Below are 19,948 nucleotides of genomic sequence, written 5' to 3'. Positions count from 1 at the left end.
CAGGCCCCCCCAAGCATCTGGCTTGCACACACCTGTACCAGCACCTTTGTTTATGCAGTTACCTCCTTGAAGACTTTCCTGCAGCCTCTTATCTGTCAAGCAGCTGAATCTCCTCCAATACGTGCTCCCAAGCCATGGCTGGGCAGTGACAAAATGTGAAACTATCTGCTGTCCCAATAGCCCCACCAGAGCGAAAATGGCCAGCAGGCTCAGTCCTGTTGCTGAGGTTAAACATCAACTGTTTAAATGCCAATCGTGGAATTCGCAAATGGGTAAACACCGTACTGTGTGCGGGAACCAGAGAATTTGTTCAAAAGCAGCTACTCGGTATGTGTCAGAATGGGGCCTTAGTAACAGAGAAACACAGCAGGCCAATAAAATACATATTCTGGTGTTTCATAAACCTACTACAGCAGGGAGACTAATAGAAACAACTCTCCTGCCAAACAGAAAATTCCAGATGGTGAGGAGATAAATAAGAAGAGGCTGTGGAACATCAGAGAAAGCTAGTTCCCTCTTAGAAATGGAAGTTTAATATGTTTCAAGTAACCTGAGACACCCCAGGCCCCTCCAACTTGAATAGGCAGATGAGGTTACATTAGGAATAATCCATGTTCCATTCCGTGCCCCACCTGCTCGTGTTGGATGGACTTCAGGCCCTGGAAGGGCTCCACGCCTGTTCTGGGAGCACCAGGGATGTCTCTCGGCTTCTCATGAACAAAGCTGGTCCCGCCAAGTGTCCACTGGGCTCTACCAGACCTGGCTTCTGCTTGTCCACACTCAGGGCACTGGGCCCCTGCATGCTGGTACGTTGTGAAATCAAGCAGAAGCTCTCTCCCCAACTTTTCATATGTACTCCAGGGCCTTCCAGAATTTTAGCAAAAGAGTTATTTAAGAATGTGAATCATGGGTCCCCACCGCCATGGAGCTCAAGGTGGTCTGGATCAGGAGAGAAAGCTAAGCAACAGACACGACAGGGTACTCGGGATCACCCCTTTTCTCCCCATGATCAAGTCTTAATTACTGGTTCCTGTTGGTTTTGTCCATCTGCTTCTTCCCTGGGAGAAAGATTTCCCAGCAGCCTCCTCAGTGCTCATGCGAATGTGGCCAAACCTGTGAACCCCAGCTTGGCCTTGAACAGAGTCCTCCATTTCAAAAGGAATTACTCTTCTTCCTTCTTAAAAGTGCCCCAGGAAGCAATGCAGCTGGACTGCAGTCACAGATGCAAGCAATTCTCATCACAGTATAAGGTGCTAATGAGGTCTTTGGCTCATGCGTGTCTTGTTATAATAGACTGAGAATTAAATTAATCTAAACAATGCTATTTATAAAAACCTTTATTTAAATTTAGAAAGTACATACTTTCATAAAAGCAATTAAGCACCTAGAAAAAATATTTTTTTAAAAAAACAGTGTGACTGCTCTGCCCTCAAAGCAATAATGCCAAATCCCTAGAAATTCTAACACTCAAAGAGACTCTCTAATCCATAGCTTCCCAAATCCACTCTGGCTATAAAATCCCATAAAAGGATAGAAGAGATAAAAATTCTTGTTGGAGGAATTTATCATCTGCCTCCATGTCTATAAATGCTCCCTGAACACAAGATACAGTTATTCAAATTCACTGGAAACCACCTATACTTTTTCAAGAATTTATTCTGGCCAAGAGCTGAGAACCCAGCAATGGGTCTGGAGTTCCTCATCTGTGCAGCTGTCTCAATACAACACACAGCAGCCAGACTTGAGTACAAAAGTTTCCACGACACTCTGGGATGGAGAGAATGCATTTGTAGGGCAAATTCAATTTTCTCAAATGGTATTTATAGCAAGTACCACATTGCATCTTCTAAGTCTCTGTGAGGAAAGCAGGATGGATATTAACTGCTTCAGAAATACAAACACAGAAACTCAGGTGAGATCAAAGAAAAGAAAAGCCACCAATGGAACTATGCTTAGAAGATATACCCCAAATCTGAGACCAGCTGGGTATGCCCATCATAACAAGATCCCCTTATGTCTAAAGACAAAGCCTGTTTGCTTTGAGACTGAGTTGAGGTTAGTGTTCCTTGCTTTGGGGCCAGTTAGGAAGAGCTCAGAGAATGAGTGGACCAGTTCTAACTGTGATCTGACAAATAATAACTGGGGTCCAGCCAGGAATTTCTCCTCCACCAACTCCACCCCACAAGATAAGACTTCAAGAAGTATTAGGGGAGAAAATCCTTCATTTCTCAGCAGGGGACACCTAAGTCCCTATTGCCACTTTGTAAAACCTCCAAAGCAAAAACATGTCAATACAAGGTTCAGATGCCAAGTGGAACAGCAAGGTGGGATCACTGGGAACCCTGCCACTCTGGTTATTAAGCTAGTTTTCTCTTGGCTTCAAGTCCATCCTTTTATTCTATACTTTGAGATGCTGGGGTTGGGATTCTGCAGACCACATTCCTGCTTTCCACCCTGATTGGCTCTGCCCATGGGGCGTTAGAGGGAGCCTACCAGGCTGGAGGACGAGGAAGCAACTTCCTGGTTTGCTTCCTGCTTATTTCTGTTGACTTCCTATCCCTATTTCTTGCCCCTAGCAACGCTTCTTGTTCACTTAGGCAGTGTCAGTTCCTTCCAGAAGCATTCGAGTCCAGTTTTTGGTTTTCCCAAAACTCACAGAACCAACCTCAGCCAAAACAGCTTCCCCTCCTCAAGGGCAGGGGTACAATCCCCACAGGGGCTCTCCTCTGAGCTCATAGACACCAGCCCCAGCTGAGGAACATCCCCACTCCCCCACCTCAGAAATCTGAGATTCAGCCCACATGCCCCTTCTCCAAGGGTCTAACTTTCAGTAAGTCCAATATCTTCCCTTTGTTCCCCCAGCCCTGGAGGTGGTAACTGTTTCCTGCGGGTGCTACCTCCATTGATAACTTCATGTTCTCTTCCTGCCTTTGCCTGGTTAATAATTCTTTATATTAAATTATCTCTGGTAATATAACTGGTATGACTTCTGTCTCCTGCCTGGACCCGGACTAGTTAGGTCCTTAGCATCTATGGTGGGAACTAGAACCTGGGGCTTCCCAGCCCCATTTGATTGAGATGCTGGAAGGGATGTATCCACCCACCCACAGTCCAAATTCTGATCTGGTTTATCTCAGGCAACCTCCACACAAGCAGGGGAAGGTTCAAATTTAAAGGACATAGTGAAATCTGTGGCAAATGGAGCTTAATTGCTGTACAATTTCAGAGGGTAGCTGCAGGGACTCCTTGCAAAACATTCGAATGTTTTTCCTTGCTGGGCAGAAGTGAGCTGTATGGAAGTATCCTCATTATAGGTTTTCGAGAAAAGATGATCTTGTTATAGTTTGTGGTGGGACAGTCTCTGGAATCCGTATGCAAGTGTACAGGCTCTGGAAAAACAGTGTGCCCCGGGGCCAGCACAGAGAAAGCATCCCACACAGATAACGTGGGCTCCGTGTCCTCGCACACCACGTTGCTGGGTGTCTTGGATGACTTTCTCCTTCTCAGCTGGATGATGCTGGAAGACTTGTTCTGCCTCAGTGTCCGTCCACTTTCCTCAAGAGCTTTCATGCATTCCAGTTCTCTAGCTTTGCTTTTCTCAATGAGTCTTGTCACCATCAGGGAGGTATATGTGACATAGGCTGACCAAGGGTCATGTTTTTCAAGCAGTTTCAGGGGAAGCCCAATGTTTTCTGTGAGTTCTACCAGCAAAGAGAAATTAGGCAATTTAGAGGCTCTCGCAGACAATAATTCAATTCTTCAAAGAATTGGAGGGTGTTGGAAATACATTCTGAATTTCTCCCCCTCACGCATAATAGCCTTCCCATTCCTTGTGTTCAGTGGGAATAAAATCCAATCCAAAGTTGGGAGACAGAAGGACATGCCATAGAGTTTATCAATTAAAGAACAGCATGATAGTAAAGAGTGGGAAACTTGGAGTCAAGCAGGCTTGGTTTCAGATCTTTGTATAATATCAAAGTTTAGCTCTGAGCTTCTATTTTTTCACCAATAAAAAATGGTTACTATAAGCCTCTTGTAAGGATTAAGTAAAGTAGTATATTTTAAGGGCTTGGGACAGTATAGCTTAGGGCTTGAATGCATGGCCTCTGCACTTAGACTGTTTGAGTTCAAATTCCTTCTCTTCTAGCCCTTGTAAACCTTGAGCAAGTGTCTTAACCCTTCTGTGTAAAATGGTGGTTAGAGTAAGATCAACTTAATAGGGCTTTCTTGTGGATTAAAGGAAATAATTTATGTAAAGCGTCTAGCACAGTATCTGGCATATAGTAATCAGTAAATGGTAACTATGAAAATTTTGGCTATGTCTCCTTGCCTGCATTATTTTATTTCATCCTTATTGCACCTTAGAATGAATATTATACCCATTTAACAGAGGATGAGACTGAGGCTGACTAGGTGGCACAACTAGCAAATGGTGGGTTTGAACTCAAGTCCAATGGGCTCCAAAATTCCTAAACTTTTCATTATAGCCACTGGCCAGAAGTTTTAGGTGTTTGGGGGTGAGGGGGCTTGACTAGAAATTCAACACATTAGTTTACCAAGCAGCCTTATTCCTCTGTAGATATCAAATCAAGGGCACGTCAGTCCTTCCTTCTTCCCTTTGAAACGTCACTCCATTAGTGGGAAAATGCCTCAAAATTACTCTCCTGCAGCTTTTACCTCCCCCTGTTTTCTCAAGTGGTGCATACTTCCCTCGATTTTATATTTCTTTGGCCACTTCAGTAGGAGTTTGGGAGGCAGCGGAATTAAAAGGTTCATCTTGCCACCTCCAACCTGAATTCAGTAAAAAGCATTCTAAATGGGGATAATCAAGAGACAGTGCAGATCACACAGTTATTCCCAGGATGCCTCATGGGTGTTCAGGAGCTGGAGCTCATCTGGGGACAGATCTGTCAGGAAAGAACATGCTGCAATGGTATCATTCTGCCCAAGGAAAGCAAGATGTGTGATACAACGTCTCACTAGAAAATGTGCCTCAAATCTCCCAGGCACGGACTTGACTGTTCATCCTTGTCTCCTCAGAACAAATGCAGAATTCACAGATCTCACAGGTTAGGGCATTTGCTTATCTCTGGCAGAGGTGAAACTAAAACTGTCTAAAACTATCTAGAACAAAATGAGCAGCCACCTTCTTCCACCTCCCAAACACGCTATAGTCTCTCTACCAGTGTAACATGAGTGGCCACCCCTGTGCCCCACCTCTTTGTCTCCCCACCCCCCACCCCAAGTCCTCCAACTTTAGCGAACCCCACAGCAGAAGCTCCCGTAGTTAAGCTCCCATGCCCTACCTTCGTCTGTCTTCATCCGTCTTGCATCAATCCTCTTGTTCATTTTTAGAGGGTTCTTCACATCACAGGTCCAAGTACCTTTGGGAAAATACACTCATTAGCCAGAGCCATGGCAGTGACCTGAGAAGAAAGCAGTGACCCTGGGATCCCAAGGGAAAGATTTCTGCATGATCCTGCCCTCAGAGATGAGGACGCCCCTCCCATGGAAAGGAAAGAGTCTGGGTGAGCCCAGCACAGGAGGTCATGTCAGTCTCTAGGACTTCTGCTTTCTGGTCTTTGAGCTTTCAAGGACTGATTTCTGGGCACCCTGGGGGCTGTGTGGAGGTTGGACCATGGAAAAAGTGAAGAAAGAAAGGTCCCCACTTCCCAACCATGCCATCTTCTCTCCCAGAGCCCATGTGTGGTCATGTTACTGAAAGTGGGTCTAGTTCCTGCCCTCCGGGTTGCACTTCTTAAGCCTGGCACTGGTTGAGATGGGCAGCTGCCAGGAGTTAACTTCAGGACCCCAGGCACAGGTTGACATAGGGAAGTCTTCGTGCTCTATGTGGTCTTGTATGCGGGCAATTTGATGGGCACAGTGGTCTCATGGCTCTTGAACTTAGGGGTACCTGTCCCTGGAGGGCTTGCTATAATTCAGACTGCTGGGCCCCACCTCCATAACTGCTGATTCAGCAGCCAGTGTGCTAAAGCAAAGGTGGGGAGGGAAACGCAGAAGATTTGTAAGGTTTTATTATTAACTACCTAGTGTAATGATAGGAAAGAGATCCAGGAGAACTTTTCCGTTCCTTTCCAGTTCCAGAACTGGAAAAGACACATCTGAGAATTTTTATCTGAAAATGTGTTATTTTATATGTTCAGGTTTGCCATTTCTGTGGCCTTTGGCTGTTTAAAAGTACCATGAGGGCCGGCCCGGTGGCTCAGGCGGTTAGAGCTCCATGCTCCTAACTCCAAAGGCTGCCGGTTCGATTCCCACATGGGCCAGTGGGCTCTCAACCACAAGGTTGTCAGTTCAATTCCTCGACTCCAGCAAGAGATGGTGGGCAGCACCCCCTGCAACTAAAATTGAACATGGCACCTTGAGCTGAGCTGCCGCTGAGCTCCGGATGGCTCAGTTGGTTGGACCGTGTCCTCTCAACCACGAGGTTGCCGGTTCAACTCCCGCAAGGGATGGTGGGTGGCACCCCCTGCAACTAGCAATAGCAACTGGACCTGGAGCTGAGCTGCGCCCTCCACAACTAAGACTGAAAGGACAACAACTTGACTTGGAAAAAAGTCCTGGAAGTACACACTGTTCCCCAATAAAGTCCTGTTCCCCTTCCCCAATAAAATCTTTAAAAAAAAAAAAAAAATGTACCATGAAGCATTTCTATCATCACCTGCCAGTGCCCAATGAAAAAAGTCCCAGGTGGTTTCTAGCAAGTTCCCAGGTAATGCTGGCAGTGTTGGTCAGGAGACCAAATTTGAGAACCATCACGCTATGGAAATGCTTCTCTAGTGAGCACTAGAATTACCTGGAAAACTTGTTAACACACAAACACAGACCCCTGGTTGCCACCCTTCATGACTCTGATCCAGGAGCTCTGCTTTGGGGACCTGAGAATTTGCATTTCTAATTAACACCACGTAATTCAGTGGGTCTGAGGGCTGAATAATGACTCTAACTCCTTCTTTCAGCTGACTTGCTCATGTGTGAAACACTCCCCTTAGATAAGCAAGTCCCAGGTTTTCTACCCTTTTTCTCTCCTAATCAAAGAACCATTGTGGAAGGCAAGTGAGTGTGTTGTCTGCAGGACAACCTTAAATTCCACTGTATTTAAAGTAAATTATTCACAAATGTCAGCATTTTATTACACATCTAACAAAAGATAGCATCTTAGAGATTCATTCATACTCTCAAAAAAAAACAATACAAAACAAAAAAAAAAACTAGTTTTTGTCAAACCTCCTCTGATCCAGGAGTCCCTGCTATTGAGTCTTACTAACAATCGTGACAATACATTTTTAGGAGAATTTACAGTATCATTTTTCTGAGGCTGGGCAAGAAAAAATGGATCCAATAATCCTTTAAACTTGAGAGAGTTTTACATACTAGTAAGAAAAGAAATTGGAAGTGGAAGCATCCTATTTCTCCTTCTCAGACCTGCCATGGGACCTCAGAATTTCAGGTCATCCCTTCCAAGTCCCCAAAAACATCAAGTCTGTCATCCAAGTGTTACTCAATCTGTCCACCTACAATGAAGGGAATTCTTGACTTATCTTCCATATTTGTAGACCTGTTAGGAATGCATTTGTACTTCTTCCCCTATGTACAGTAGGGTTACTGAATTATGTCAGGTGGTGGGAAAATGTTTTGAGCTGGTGGTACTTTCAGAATTTTGGATAATTCCTTTTATTCTTCCTTCTAAGTTTCTAGCTAATGATCCCTGAAGCCTCAAAGAAGCTCAGTTATTAATGAACTGTTTGTTTCAACATGAGCTTGTGTCATGCAGGATCTCTGGTCCCGCTCCCCACATAAGAACACAGGATATGGTGAGGCCGAAAAGGAACAACAACGGAGCCATAGATAGGGGAGTCACACCACTATATTCTCGCTGGCAGCTGGTTGAGACACGCAAGCAAACATCTGCCAGTACCCCAATGAGGGATCTTCCTGCACCCCAGTCACGCTGGCGCCCCGGCGAGACACAGGAAGTAGGATCCACGTGACCCGCAATCCAGCATCCATGCTTGCTAACCCCACTTGCTAGCCTCAATCCGCCATCCGCTTCTCTGCCCACCAACCAACAACTCCTTGCTAACTGCAATCCGCCCTTGCTAGCTCAGCCACAGCAGTTATATTAGTGACTCATGGCTAACTGGTTACAGCTGATGGCCAACTAGTCACAGCTGATGGCCATCTACTATCTGAGCCAGCACCTTTCCATGTGAGGTTGAGAGCCTGGAAACTGCTCTCTGGGGCTCTGTCCCCACAGCTTGCAATTGTATAACCCACACTCTTGCTCAAAACTTCTCACTCGTTAGCCAGAGCCACGGCAGCGACCTGAGAAGAAAGCGTCATCATCAGACCCCGACAAAGCTCTCCGTGGCTGCTAAGGACGATTCTCGAGAATGGCAGGTTTTCCTCATACCTGCTGATGCGGGAACTAGGAAACTATAAAACCAAGGGAGGGGATGTTTGAGACAGCCTCAAAACTCATGGCGAGGACTTGTTTGTTGGAAAATAAAAGGAGACAAATAGTTGACATTAAGTCTGAAGACAAGCTGTGGGCTTTTATAATTTCCTTCAACCCTGGCACAAAGGTTCCATTTTGTCTCCCTATAAATGAAATGCAAAGCAGCAGTGTACAGACAGGAATAGCATTGATGGGAGGGGCAGGAGGCATACCATTGAAAGGTTTTCTTGTTTCTCCTACGGGCACGAAGGCCCATGTTCAATCCTCCCACCCCTACCCAATCTCTTATCCCACCATTCCCAGAATCTACTCTGATATGCTGGGTTTGGCCTAAATAAATTCAAAGGAGTTGACCCTTGCCTGGAACCTGCCACAAGTGTATGACCTTGATCATGATCCTTACCATCTCAGGACCTCTGTTATCTCACTTACGTGATGAGGATGGGGATGAATTCCTGTCTTGCTTCTCTCACAGAGGCATGGCTGTTATAATAAAATGTCTGGAAATAAATGTGCTTCTAAATCAGTGATCCCTCAGCTTTGCTGCACATTGGAATCACCAGGGATCTTTTCAAAATTCAAATGCCTAGCTCCCACCCCCAACATTGTGATTTAATTGGAATGTGATGCGACACAAGCATCAGAATTCAAACCTCGATTCTAATGTGCAGCAAAGGTTGGGGACCACTATTATAGACTCTAAACTAAAAAAAAAAAAAAAAAAAAAAAAAAAAAACTGCAGATTTATGGGATTTACAGAGTGTTAACTACATGAGAGATAAGAAACAGGTACAGGAGATTATTTCAGTCCTTTGGCAGGTCTTAGACACATATTTTCATTCAAGAATTCTTCGTTATATGTATTCTACGTACTGCATGCGTATCAGTGACCTTTAAATACTTAAAATGACCACGGAATTGGTCATTTCCACCACCACCTGCCAATACCGGAATTGACTGACTTAGATCAAAGGAGAACCAGTGCCTTAAAGGACTGAGCTAAGAAAACTGTGGCTGTAAACGGTATTCTCATGAAAGCTAATCTCACTCTCTGTCTGTAGCCATAAGCTGCATCCTTATCTCAGGAAACCATCTTGCAACAGGATTTTGTGGGTTCCAGGCAGGACTGATACATGAATGCACTGTATCAGTTGACATAAGTCAACCCCACTCAGATTTTTACCCCCAATAATGCTGTGAAAGTAGTGCCATTTGCATACTCACGACAGGCAAGACATTATCTTAACCCAGGGTTTCCTAAGCTGTGTCCCCTAGAATGCAAGAATCTCATAAAGTGTTAATAGGTGATACTTAAAGGGGAAAAAAATAAAAGATCACCCTGTACGGCCACATAACTTGCTTAATCCAAGGGGCACTATTTACATCGTCCGTGGTGCTGTGCAATGTAAGTTTACCAGGCCTGTCCTCAGTCAGGTGTTTGAAAACTGACATGTTCAACACATTCCTTTAGCGCAGGACTTCTCAGAGCCTGTCCTATGTTAACTTATTCTGTAACTCTCCTAAAGATACACTGATTTCCTCTAATCTCATTTGACCATGGAATCATTCATTCACTCATTTATTCATTCACTCATTGGGTGGGGCATCTCATGGAACACATAACCAGGAAAATGTGTGGATTCTGAAATCCTTCTGCAGCCCTTGTTTCAGAACTGTGAGCATCAGAGAATGTTATGACATAAGAGGATGGAAGGACGAACTTAGGGTATAGCTGGGTCTTCAATGACTCACTCCCTCTGAAATCAGCCTCAGAATGTTGGTCCCACGAAAGTGTCCGTACCCAGAAAACAAGCCAACATGAGGGCCTAGTTCTCTACTGGAAACTAGACCAATTTCCCTCTGTTCAGCTTCTTTCCTCTCATCTCTGCTCTCATCTGCGGGTGTCTTGTCTTGCTGGTGTCTCATCTCTCCCTTTCCTCCCTCTTCCATACCAAAGAGTCTTGTCTGGCGCCAGAAACAGAACCAGTTCTGAAGCAGGAAGCTGATGCAGTTTCATTTCACCTCTGCATGGTATCCTCCTCAACCTCTCATTTCCTCCCCCGCCCTCTGTTTCCTTGTCTGCCCGCTGGCTGCTCCTCATTTATTTTTGGCTGAAGAGGAAGCTGCCACTTAAGCCAGCAGTGTCTTGGAAGGCTTATCTCTAAGATCTGGAGAAACATTTCTGGGCATGAATCAATCTGGTGCAGTGTGTGTTTTATGTGCTGATATCCATCCTGAGTGTCCCCCCACCCCCACCCCTTCATCTTACAGGCTAAATACATGCTCTAAGGCCCTGCATTTCAGACCTGGGAAAATGCAGTGCACACACCACAGACTTCCCACTAGCCCCGCCTTATCATGACTCTCTCCACCTCTTTACCCTGCCCTGTCCCATGGAAGCTATGGAAAACTCTTGCCATGGTCTCACCTCTACCTGATGGGCTCTAGGTGGGGTGCATACAAGACAATGGTTTGATGTGCCTTTGGCAGCACTGATGCTGGGGAGCATTTGGAATCCTGGAGCTGTTAAGATTGAGGGAAGTAAGGGTGGGATGAACAAGCTGGCCTTTCAGGAAAGAAGAGGGGTTCTCTCCCTTCTCCCTGTGCCGGCCACCTTTTCTTCCTCGTCACTGTCCCTCCCCCAAACATACACACAACTTCAAGGAGAGGAGAAACAAACCCATTACTGCCCTTTGTTAAAAAATCAAGTTGCCAAAAAATTACGAATAGAATTGCCATATGACCCAGCAATCCCTCTCCTGGGTATCTACCCAAAAAATCTGAAAACATTTATACATAAAGACACGTGTGCTCCAATGTTCATTGCAGCTTTGTTTACGGTGGCCAAGACATGGAAACAACCAAAAGGTCCTTCGATAGGTGAATGGATAAAGAAGTTGTGGTATATATACACAATGGAATGCTATTCAGCAGTAAGAAAAGACGGTATAGGAACATTTGTGACAACATGGATGGATCTTGAGAGTGTAATGCTGAGTGAAATAAATCAGACAGAAAAAGCAGAGAACCATGTGATTTCACTGATATGTGGTATATAAACCAAAAACAACAAAAGAACAAGACAAACAAATGAGAAACAGAAACTCATAGACACAGACAATAGTTTAGTGGTTACCAGAGGCTAAGGGGGGTGGGGGGTGGAAGATGAGGGTGAGGGGGATCAAATATATGGTGATGGAAGGAAAACTGACTCTGGGTGGTGAACACACAATAGGATTTATAGATGATGTAATACAGAATTGTACACCTGAAACTATGTAATTTTACTAACAATTGTCACCCCAATAAATTTAAAAAATAAATTAAAAAAAATAATCAAGTTGCATCTGAAGGGAAGCTTTGGTAGTTGACACCATGTTCTCATATAGACTATGCCTCTTTCTGGAGGGAAGCAGTTATCTCTAACCTCATCTGGGGTGGGGAGGAGGGAGTCTAATCAGAAGTGTCCATCTTCTAACACAGATCTGGCATCATCAATTCACCAGTTATGGTGGGGGGTGGGGATACCCTGCTTGTTGATCATGCTTCTGTGCTCTATGTATTTTCTCTAAGGACTATGTGTTTACCTTGAGACATGCAACAGTGGAAATAGAGTTCAAGTATCTATGGCTATGCAGCATCAATTCAATCATTCGTTCATGCATGATTCAACAAATCTATGTTGGTACAGGTCCTGCGCTCACCAAAACACATCGTGAATGCTCCACATTCCCTCTTGCTTTGGGGTCTACCTTTCTCAATGTCAAGGGTTCACAAAGCAGGTTCGTTTCCCATGGAGAATCCATGTCATTTTTGTCATCGGAAAAAAAGTAGAGATATCCCTGTGCATCGGCCAAAACAAGTCACATCAGTCAATCTGCAGACAGCTATTGTGTGTCTCGTGTGCCAGGCCCTGCAGCAGGTGCTGGGGACACAGCAGTATGAGGCAGAGCCTTGGAGCAAGGAGCTCACAGACCCATGAGGAGACAGACAGCGAGCTTCCTAACTCAGCCTGAGTGGGGAAAGGTATCAAGAGATGGGTTCAAGAACAGAGGGTGGTTGTGCTGACTCTTGAAGGACAAGGAGGACGATAGCCAGTGGGCATTGTTTACAAGTCAGCCTCAGTGTTTTCAAATCCTGAATGAAGTGCTTCTTCGCTCAGGGGCCACATTCTTCTTCCAGGGTGCAGATCACACGGGCTGTTTCCAAGCGGTATGTTTTCTGCCTATGAACTACAGTGTTGAGTTGGCTGAATAAACGCTTACAAATTCACTACAGGAAGAAGCACTGGGCATTGCACACCTATCAGCTACAACTACAAATTTAATTTTATACGTATCCAAGGAATACGCACTCATAAATATAAAAATTACCATCTTAAGACCCATTAGGCACAAAGCACATGTGGCCATAGTATCTATAGATCAAGTTCCAAATTTTAAAATTAAATTTTCAGAATATGCCAAACAGACAGAATCAGAGGAGAGCTTTTCAACCTTTCCTTCTGTGGACACTTTAGGGTAGACTTGCACATTAATAGGCAGACAAGAAGGAATGGTACGGAAAAATAGGCAGCAAGAAATAGCCCTGCAATCTTATATTCAGGAAACTGAACATGAAAGACTTTAGGTAATTTGCACTCAGAGACCCCTCTCTGCCTGACAGCTGGCTCATGAGCAATGCGACCATGAAAATGTGTGGCCTCACAATGTCTAATCAATGTGAAAACGGAAGTCCTCCTCCCCTGCGATAAAGTGGGAATTATGAGCCTAGGGAACACATGGGGGAAACAGACAGGCATTTCCCAGGACTGGCCTCAATCCCTGGGCCAGGCCACCTCATTTTAGAAGTGCTCAAAGCACTAGCAATCCAGGTTAGCATTTGTTTTGAAGAAGGTGACTTACTTTTGAGACTTTGCCTAGAAGCAAAGAACTAACTTTGCTGCTTTATATAGGATTCAATTATTCCCTCAGCCTGTTGGCAAGTCCTCAGTATCACACAGTTTTCCTAGTTCACATCCAAATGTGAGAAAATCCATCCATCGCACGTTGTACCCAAATCTTGGGTCACAGATAAACTCAGATAATGATTAAATCGAAACTCCCAGTGGTCAAGGGTGAGCTTACCCCAGTTGAACCACAGTCCAAATAAATCGCCTCCTGAAACTTAAAGAGTTTGACTGTACTTTGCCCTGAATCACTTCGTTCATACTCAGCAATAATTTTACTCCTGAAACAAGTTACAAAATGGAAATTAAGCAAAAGGAAAATGCAATATTTGGGGATGAAGCAAAGGAAGGAACGCTTTTACATGGTACCCAGCACTGGTAAGGTTGGAAGATGGAGTGAAGAAGGCTAATTTCAATGCTACACAAAGACAACTCTATCCAATGAGCAGAAACCCATACTCCCTCCTACGTGTGGCCAGAATCACACTCACTAGCAGATTGTGAGGAGGAAGCAGAACAAACCATCTCCTTTCCTAGAAGAGCAATTCAAAGCATGTGGCATGTTGTTGATGGCCACTTGTATTTTGCTACATTTATTTGTCTGTGTCCTCATAACTGAAAAAATATATAAGTATTATAGAAAGTTTGGACAAATGTTATTTTGTAATCTCACAATCCCAGTGCCATCACACAACTATCACTTGTGTGCTCTCATCCAGTTCTCACATGGTTAGGGTCACAAAATACACATATCCATTTGAATCCATCATTTTTGCTCTAACTTTACATTGTATTTTCTCATGTCCTTAAAGATTCCTCATAATTACTTTAGAGACTGCTTAATAATGCATCAACTGAATGAACCAGTATTAATCATGTCTCCATTTAGGGACTTTAAGTTGTTTCCAATGTCAGCCACTGTAAGTGAAGAGCTGTGTCTTTCAAAATGAAAACTCATTGGCGCTTTTTCACTTTTTATAAATATTTGTACAGCAAAATCCTCAGAAAATGTTGGATCCTGATGGTTGCTAGTCTCCCCAAAATTTCATTTTTGCCAAAGCCACTACCCCTCCAATGCTGAGACGTGAGCAGTGTTTTCCCTGCTCCCCTATCTACATGGACAAACAGCAGGTCAGATGTTTGCTCCCATGGTCTCTAGGGTTCTTACCAGCTCCAAGGTCTACCATTCATTGGAGCACACTGACCGTAATGATGAGGCCAGAAACTGAAATGGTGTCTGTGAATGAGTGCTGCCAGTGCCGATGTGAGGCAGATTTCAGATAGGAGAACTGGAGCCAGAGTCCCCCACTGCAACCCCAGTCATAGGATGGTCAGGGAAGAAATTAAAAAGAATCAGCTCCCCGTGGCCAAGACCAGCTATGCACAGGGAAACTGCCCCCAAAAGTATCCTACACATTGTGATGCTTTGTTAAAACTGGATGTCCTAGCAAGGACATAGCAATAGGGTCAATGGAAAAATCCCCTCTAAACTTTCAAGGTTTGGTGCCTAGAGCTCAAGATGTAGGAGCCAAGTGTGGCCACCCAACAACCCTCTCCAAACAAGGAGGTGCAAAATACTCCACCCATTTGTCAAGACATGGGGTAATGGTTGAGGGGCCAAAGAACTGTAAAAAGCAAACCAATTTCCTATAAAAGTAGAGAAAGCATAAGCCATTTAGTGAAGGGGCCACCAGTCTCAATTCCCCACCCCAGCCCCATTATAAGGAGGCCATTCCAACAATATTACTCCCAATAAAAATTATAGATGCTCTTAATGAGGTCCCTGCCCCATCAAGAAATTGTCAAATTGTGTCCCATATTTTCTATTGAGAAAGCAAGGAAGTGTAGAAAAGATCCTTCTAAAATTTGCAAGTTTCCTCTAGCACTGTGCAAAGGATGGAGTACCATGGACTTGGAAATGTCAACATTTGTTCTCTGAGAAGTGAATGGATAAAAAGGGAGATTCCTTGGCTATACGACTTGGTGAAAGTGGCACCTTCTGTTCTTGTTCACTCAGCAATCTTCTGAAAATTGATATATCAAATAACACATAGGTATATGTCTCATTACAAATTATTATATTGGCATCTTAAATTATAATCATTTTCCTTGGAGTTTGGTCAAAATTAATCACTTCCCCAAAGCCTGATCACTTTATATCTTTAGTACCACTGGGACCTTGATAGATTAACCAAAATATTTTTCTAGGACCCATCTCTCTTCTAAGAGATTCTTATTTCCAACAGCTTATTAAACAAGTTCCTCTAAATGCTGCCTTTTCATCACATTTAAATCTGTTCAAAACAAAGCTCAGTATTGATTGTCACCCCATATTTCTACAAACATCTCCTCTGTCTTCACGTCCTGCTTCTGTTGATGACATCATCATGCTTCCTGCCCCTCAAAGTAGAAACTCAATTCCTCCTTCCCTCTTCCACCCCAGGATCAGGGTCCATTTTCCAAACAGGTTTTCGAACTTCTATTGTCTTTCCCCCAGTTTATCTTCCACATGGCTAATGCAAGAATTATCATTTATAAATATATGCATCCGTTCACTCAACAAATATTTACTGAATGCTTATTACGTGCCAAGCACTACACCAGACATGTCATTCTAAGCAGAGAAAACCAACTGAGAAAGATATGATCACGCCACACTTCTGTTCAAAACTTATTTACTCCTACTGCCTACAAGATAAAATGCAATTCCTTAGCATGGTATACAAGACCCTTCAAAATGTAGTCTCAGAAAAGCTTCCCAATCTTGCTTCTATCACCACGAGTGTCCCACTCCACACACCCAGACACACTTAATACTCCACTGACTATAGCACCCACGCTCGCCAAGCTCTCATGCCTTGACTTCTTGGCATGACCTGTTGCCTTTGTCCTGAATTCTCTTCCCACTCCCCACTTCTAAGGAACTGTATGTCCTCCAAAATCCAGAGCGTAGCTCAGCGACTCAGGGAAACCTTCCCTAAGCCTCCCAGGAAGAGAGTCTGTCCTTCCCCTGTGCTCTTGGGGAAAGACAAAAATGACCCTATTACAAGTAGCATTCACCACATTATACTGAGAAAATTGTTGGGGATCAAAAGGTGTAAGGTTTACTCAGTCTTGGGTAAACTGATAAAATTGTGATTGAAATCTGAAAAGCTGAGGATAAAAGCTGACACCCTACCCCCTGTATCCCTGAGATTTTCTGCCAAGAGTGCTTTGTGAGATCATCACCAAAGGAAGTGTCCTCCCTCCTGACCCTTCTGGTACCACGTCCCCAGCAGGTCTCTCAAGGGAGGGCTGTTTCTCCCCTCATGACCTACAGGTTTCTGGACCTGGAGGTGGGTACTTGTCCGCCTTACTCCCCACTGCCATTCTCAAACCATTTTCCTTCCTGCTCCTTGGAAGCTCATGCCATCAGACTATACCACCCCATCCACCTGGTTGTTGCCCCCTTCTGATCCCTAGCCTCTAGCCCTCAGTCACTGACGACGTTAGCTCCTGGCACACTGGCTTCCTTTGCAGCTTTACTCCTACCATCCTCAGTGGTTTCTTCATCATCTCATGAATGAGCCATGCAAATCTCCAGCACAACCTTCCTTGACCTACCTCACCTCCATTAACCTTGTCTTCGCCTCAGTCTCTGCCACCCACCCCTGCGGTCAGTCCACTTTTCTTATCATTACCTATAACCACAATCTCAGCGATGAGCATCCCACTCTGTGCTCCTCTGTCCTTCCAGCTCGCCCCCTCAAGCAGCTCCCCGTCTAGCAACCCCTCTATCTGGATCCACTCATTATACCGCCCTCTCTCAGCCATCCCTTCATGCCCTCACTTCCTCCTTCATCCTGTTTAAATCCCATGGTATATCATTATAACCTCTTGCAAATGACCTTCACCCCCCTTACCCATCTCTCCCTCTAACCATATTTGCATGAGCAAGCCCCAGTTCTAGTTAAACCCAATGGGTGGGCTGTCTGCGTGTGCCACCTCAGCAACTAAACATGGTGAGAGAAAAACACAGCTGTGCTGACTGGTCTCACATGAAACAATGATAGCTAGTTTCTGTGCTGTGCGCTACGTACTAGGTACAGTCTAAGCACCTTACCTATATTAATGATAATAATTTAATCCTCACAAAGATCATATGTATTAGATGCTATATGACCCCCATTTTATAAGCAAGGACACGAAAGCCCATAGGGATGTTCACTAATACATCCACAGTCACACAACTAAGTGACACAGCCAGGTTTTTCACTCAGGCTGTCTAGCTGCAGAATCCTCTTAATATTCCACACTCTCCCTCATCTATCAGTCAGTGTAACTAGCCCACCCTACTATCCCTCCTTTCCAAGGCTTTTCACTTTCCCACTCCACAAACAACTGTTTCAAACCTCCTCATCACCTCCCCTCCCTCTCCCTCTCAGCTGATGCCGTTGCCTCACCCTCCTTGGGGCAGTAACCAAGAATCTATCAGGAACTCCCTTGTCTCTCCTGCCCCACCCCATCACACCTGTCAACCGCTCCTGTGCATGCTGCCTCCCCTCCCACTACCATGGATGAACCATCCCTATTCTCATCAAAGAACGCCTCTCCATTGCATCCGGGGCCCCTCCCCTCGTACCTCCCTACATGCAATGGCCCTGGATATAGCCAACCACTCTCATGTTCTTGAAACATTTTCCTATTTGGCTTCCATGACACCACATGGACCTATTTTCCTCCCATGTCACTCCCCACCCTTCTTCTCAGTCTCCATGGATGATTTCTGAGCTCCCTTCTTTGTTTTATCTCCACAGGACCCCAAGGTGACATCAGTCAGTTCTGTGGCTTTACATCTCATTTTGGACAAATCTTAACTCTAGCCTGACCCCCTTCCCAACGTCCAAATTTATATATCCAACTGCCATCTGTACCTCTTCATTTGTATAGTATCTAATAGGGTGTCACTCTTCATGGTTCCAACAGAACACTTGACCTATTCCCTAATATGTTCCTCTCCAGTCTTTTCCATCTCAGAGAGAGGCACCAATTCACCAAATTGTGCAATTCAAAAACCTAAGGGTTGTCTTTGATTCCTCTTTCTTCTTATTATTAATACAGCTGATTCATTACTCTCCCCCCACCACCCTCTAAGATTATCTAACTTCTCTCCACCTCCATCCTTACCCAAGACATCAACATCTTGTCACTGGACCACTGAACACCTGCGAGGTGGTCTCCCTGCTTCCACTCTTTCCCTTACAATTCCTTCTCCACAGAGGACCCAGAGTGATAGGTTTTAAACATAAATCAGATTAAATCATTCCACTGTCAACACCTCCTGCTGTCAACAAAGGCTTCCCATTCCATTTACGATAAAATGCAAATTCCTTACCTTGACCTTCATCTAGCACGCGCCTGTCCTTCCAGCCTTAGCTAGCACTGTTCCCCCATCACTCACTGCACCAGCCACAGTGGTCTTTCTCCTCTTCTCAACATTACCAAGCCTGTTCCCATGTTAGGGTTCTTCTCCAGCTGCCCCCTCTGCCTGGGATGTACATTTCCCTTATCTTCACCTAGGTTGTTCCTTCCGAGAAGTTCCATTCAGCCTAAACGTGCATTTTCAGTGAGGGCTTCATGGCTGCCTAAAGTAACCACCAGTCACTACTATGTCTCCTATATTAATTCTCTGCATAGTATTATTCCTGATTGACATTTCTTATGATTTACACCGTTGTTTATTTTCTCTTAACCAATGAGAAGGTAAGTTCCATAAGAACAGGGATCTCATCTATCACATTCACTGTTCTGTCCTCAGGCACTTGGATCTGAATCATTACATAAACAGATGTTATTGCAATTGCCACAGCAATTTCTCCTGGGATTTCTAAGGATTATTGGAAATCCAAACATCAGGCAGCTGCACACTTGTTCAGTACACAAAGGAAATCATGGACTACAATAGCCACCACTAGTGAAGGTCAACTGGCAAAATGTGGGACATTATCCTAATAAATATGATGAATAAATGTGGCTAATGGAATAGCCTGGGTTCAAATCCGAGCACTGTCACTTACTGCTTTTAAGTGGGCAAATCATTTCCTCTGCTCTCTCTCTCTCTCTCTCTCTCTCTCCCTCTCGCTCTCTCTCAGCTTAAACTTTACCCATCTATAAAATGATAATGACATAACTCCTTTGTATGATTATTGCAAAGATTGAATGAAACACTGCATGTGAATTGCCCAGCAGAGCAACAGTACAATAACTTGGAACCACAGCAGTCCAGGAAATGTGAAGTGAAACCTGTCTGATATGAGAAGTCCCTGGGGCCTAAATGTACTGAATTCCAACTCAAGTTCTACTCCATTTTTCCTCTGAACCTCCATTTCCATTCCCACTGATCCAATATGTGCTCTATCCTTTCCACTCCCATCCAACATGACCAGGTGTGTGTGTGTGTGTGTGTGTGCGTGCGCGCGCGCGCGCGCGCACATGTTGTACATACGCATGTCTCATCTCCACCAGATGCAGCACCTGAGGTA

General features: G+C 44.5%; 1 protein-coding gene across 4 annotated transcripts in view; it reads right to left on the bottom strand.

The window, feature by feature from the left end:
• Positions 1-1,324: 1,324 nt before the first annotated feature.
• Positions 1,325-19,948, bottom strand: part of CDRT4 (CMT1A duplicated region transcript 4) — a 36,130-nt gene continuing 17,506 nt past the window's right edge. For all 4 annotated transcript variants that reach the window (XM_074320032.2, XM_074320034.2, XM_074320031.2 and 1 more), the window contains 2 exons: positions 5,307-5,384; positions 1,325-3,701 (listed from right to left, as the gene is read on the bottom strand). In XM_074320032.2, the coding sequence (XP_074176133.2) occupies positions 3,223-3,701; positions 5,307-5,384 (557 nt within the window). In that variant the 3' untranslated portion in view covers positions 1,325-3,222. The remainder of the gene's footprint in view (positions 3,702-5,306; positions 5,385-19,948) is intronic.

This window comes from Rhinolophus sinicus, chromosome 12 (assembly GCF_057876585.1).
Source record: "Rhinolophus sinicus isolate RSI-liver-muscle chromosome 12, RSI-T2T, whole genome shotgun sequence".
Taxonomy (NCBI): domain Eukaryota; kingdom Metazoa; phylum Chordata; class Mammalia; order Chiroptera; family Rhinolophidae; genus Rhinolophus; species Rhinolophus sinicus.
The sequence above is the reverse complement of the archived record's forward strand: the minus strand, read 5'-3'. Positions and strand labels throughout refer to the sequence as shown.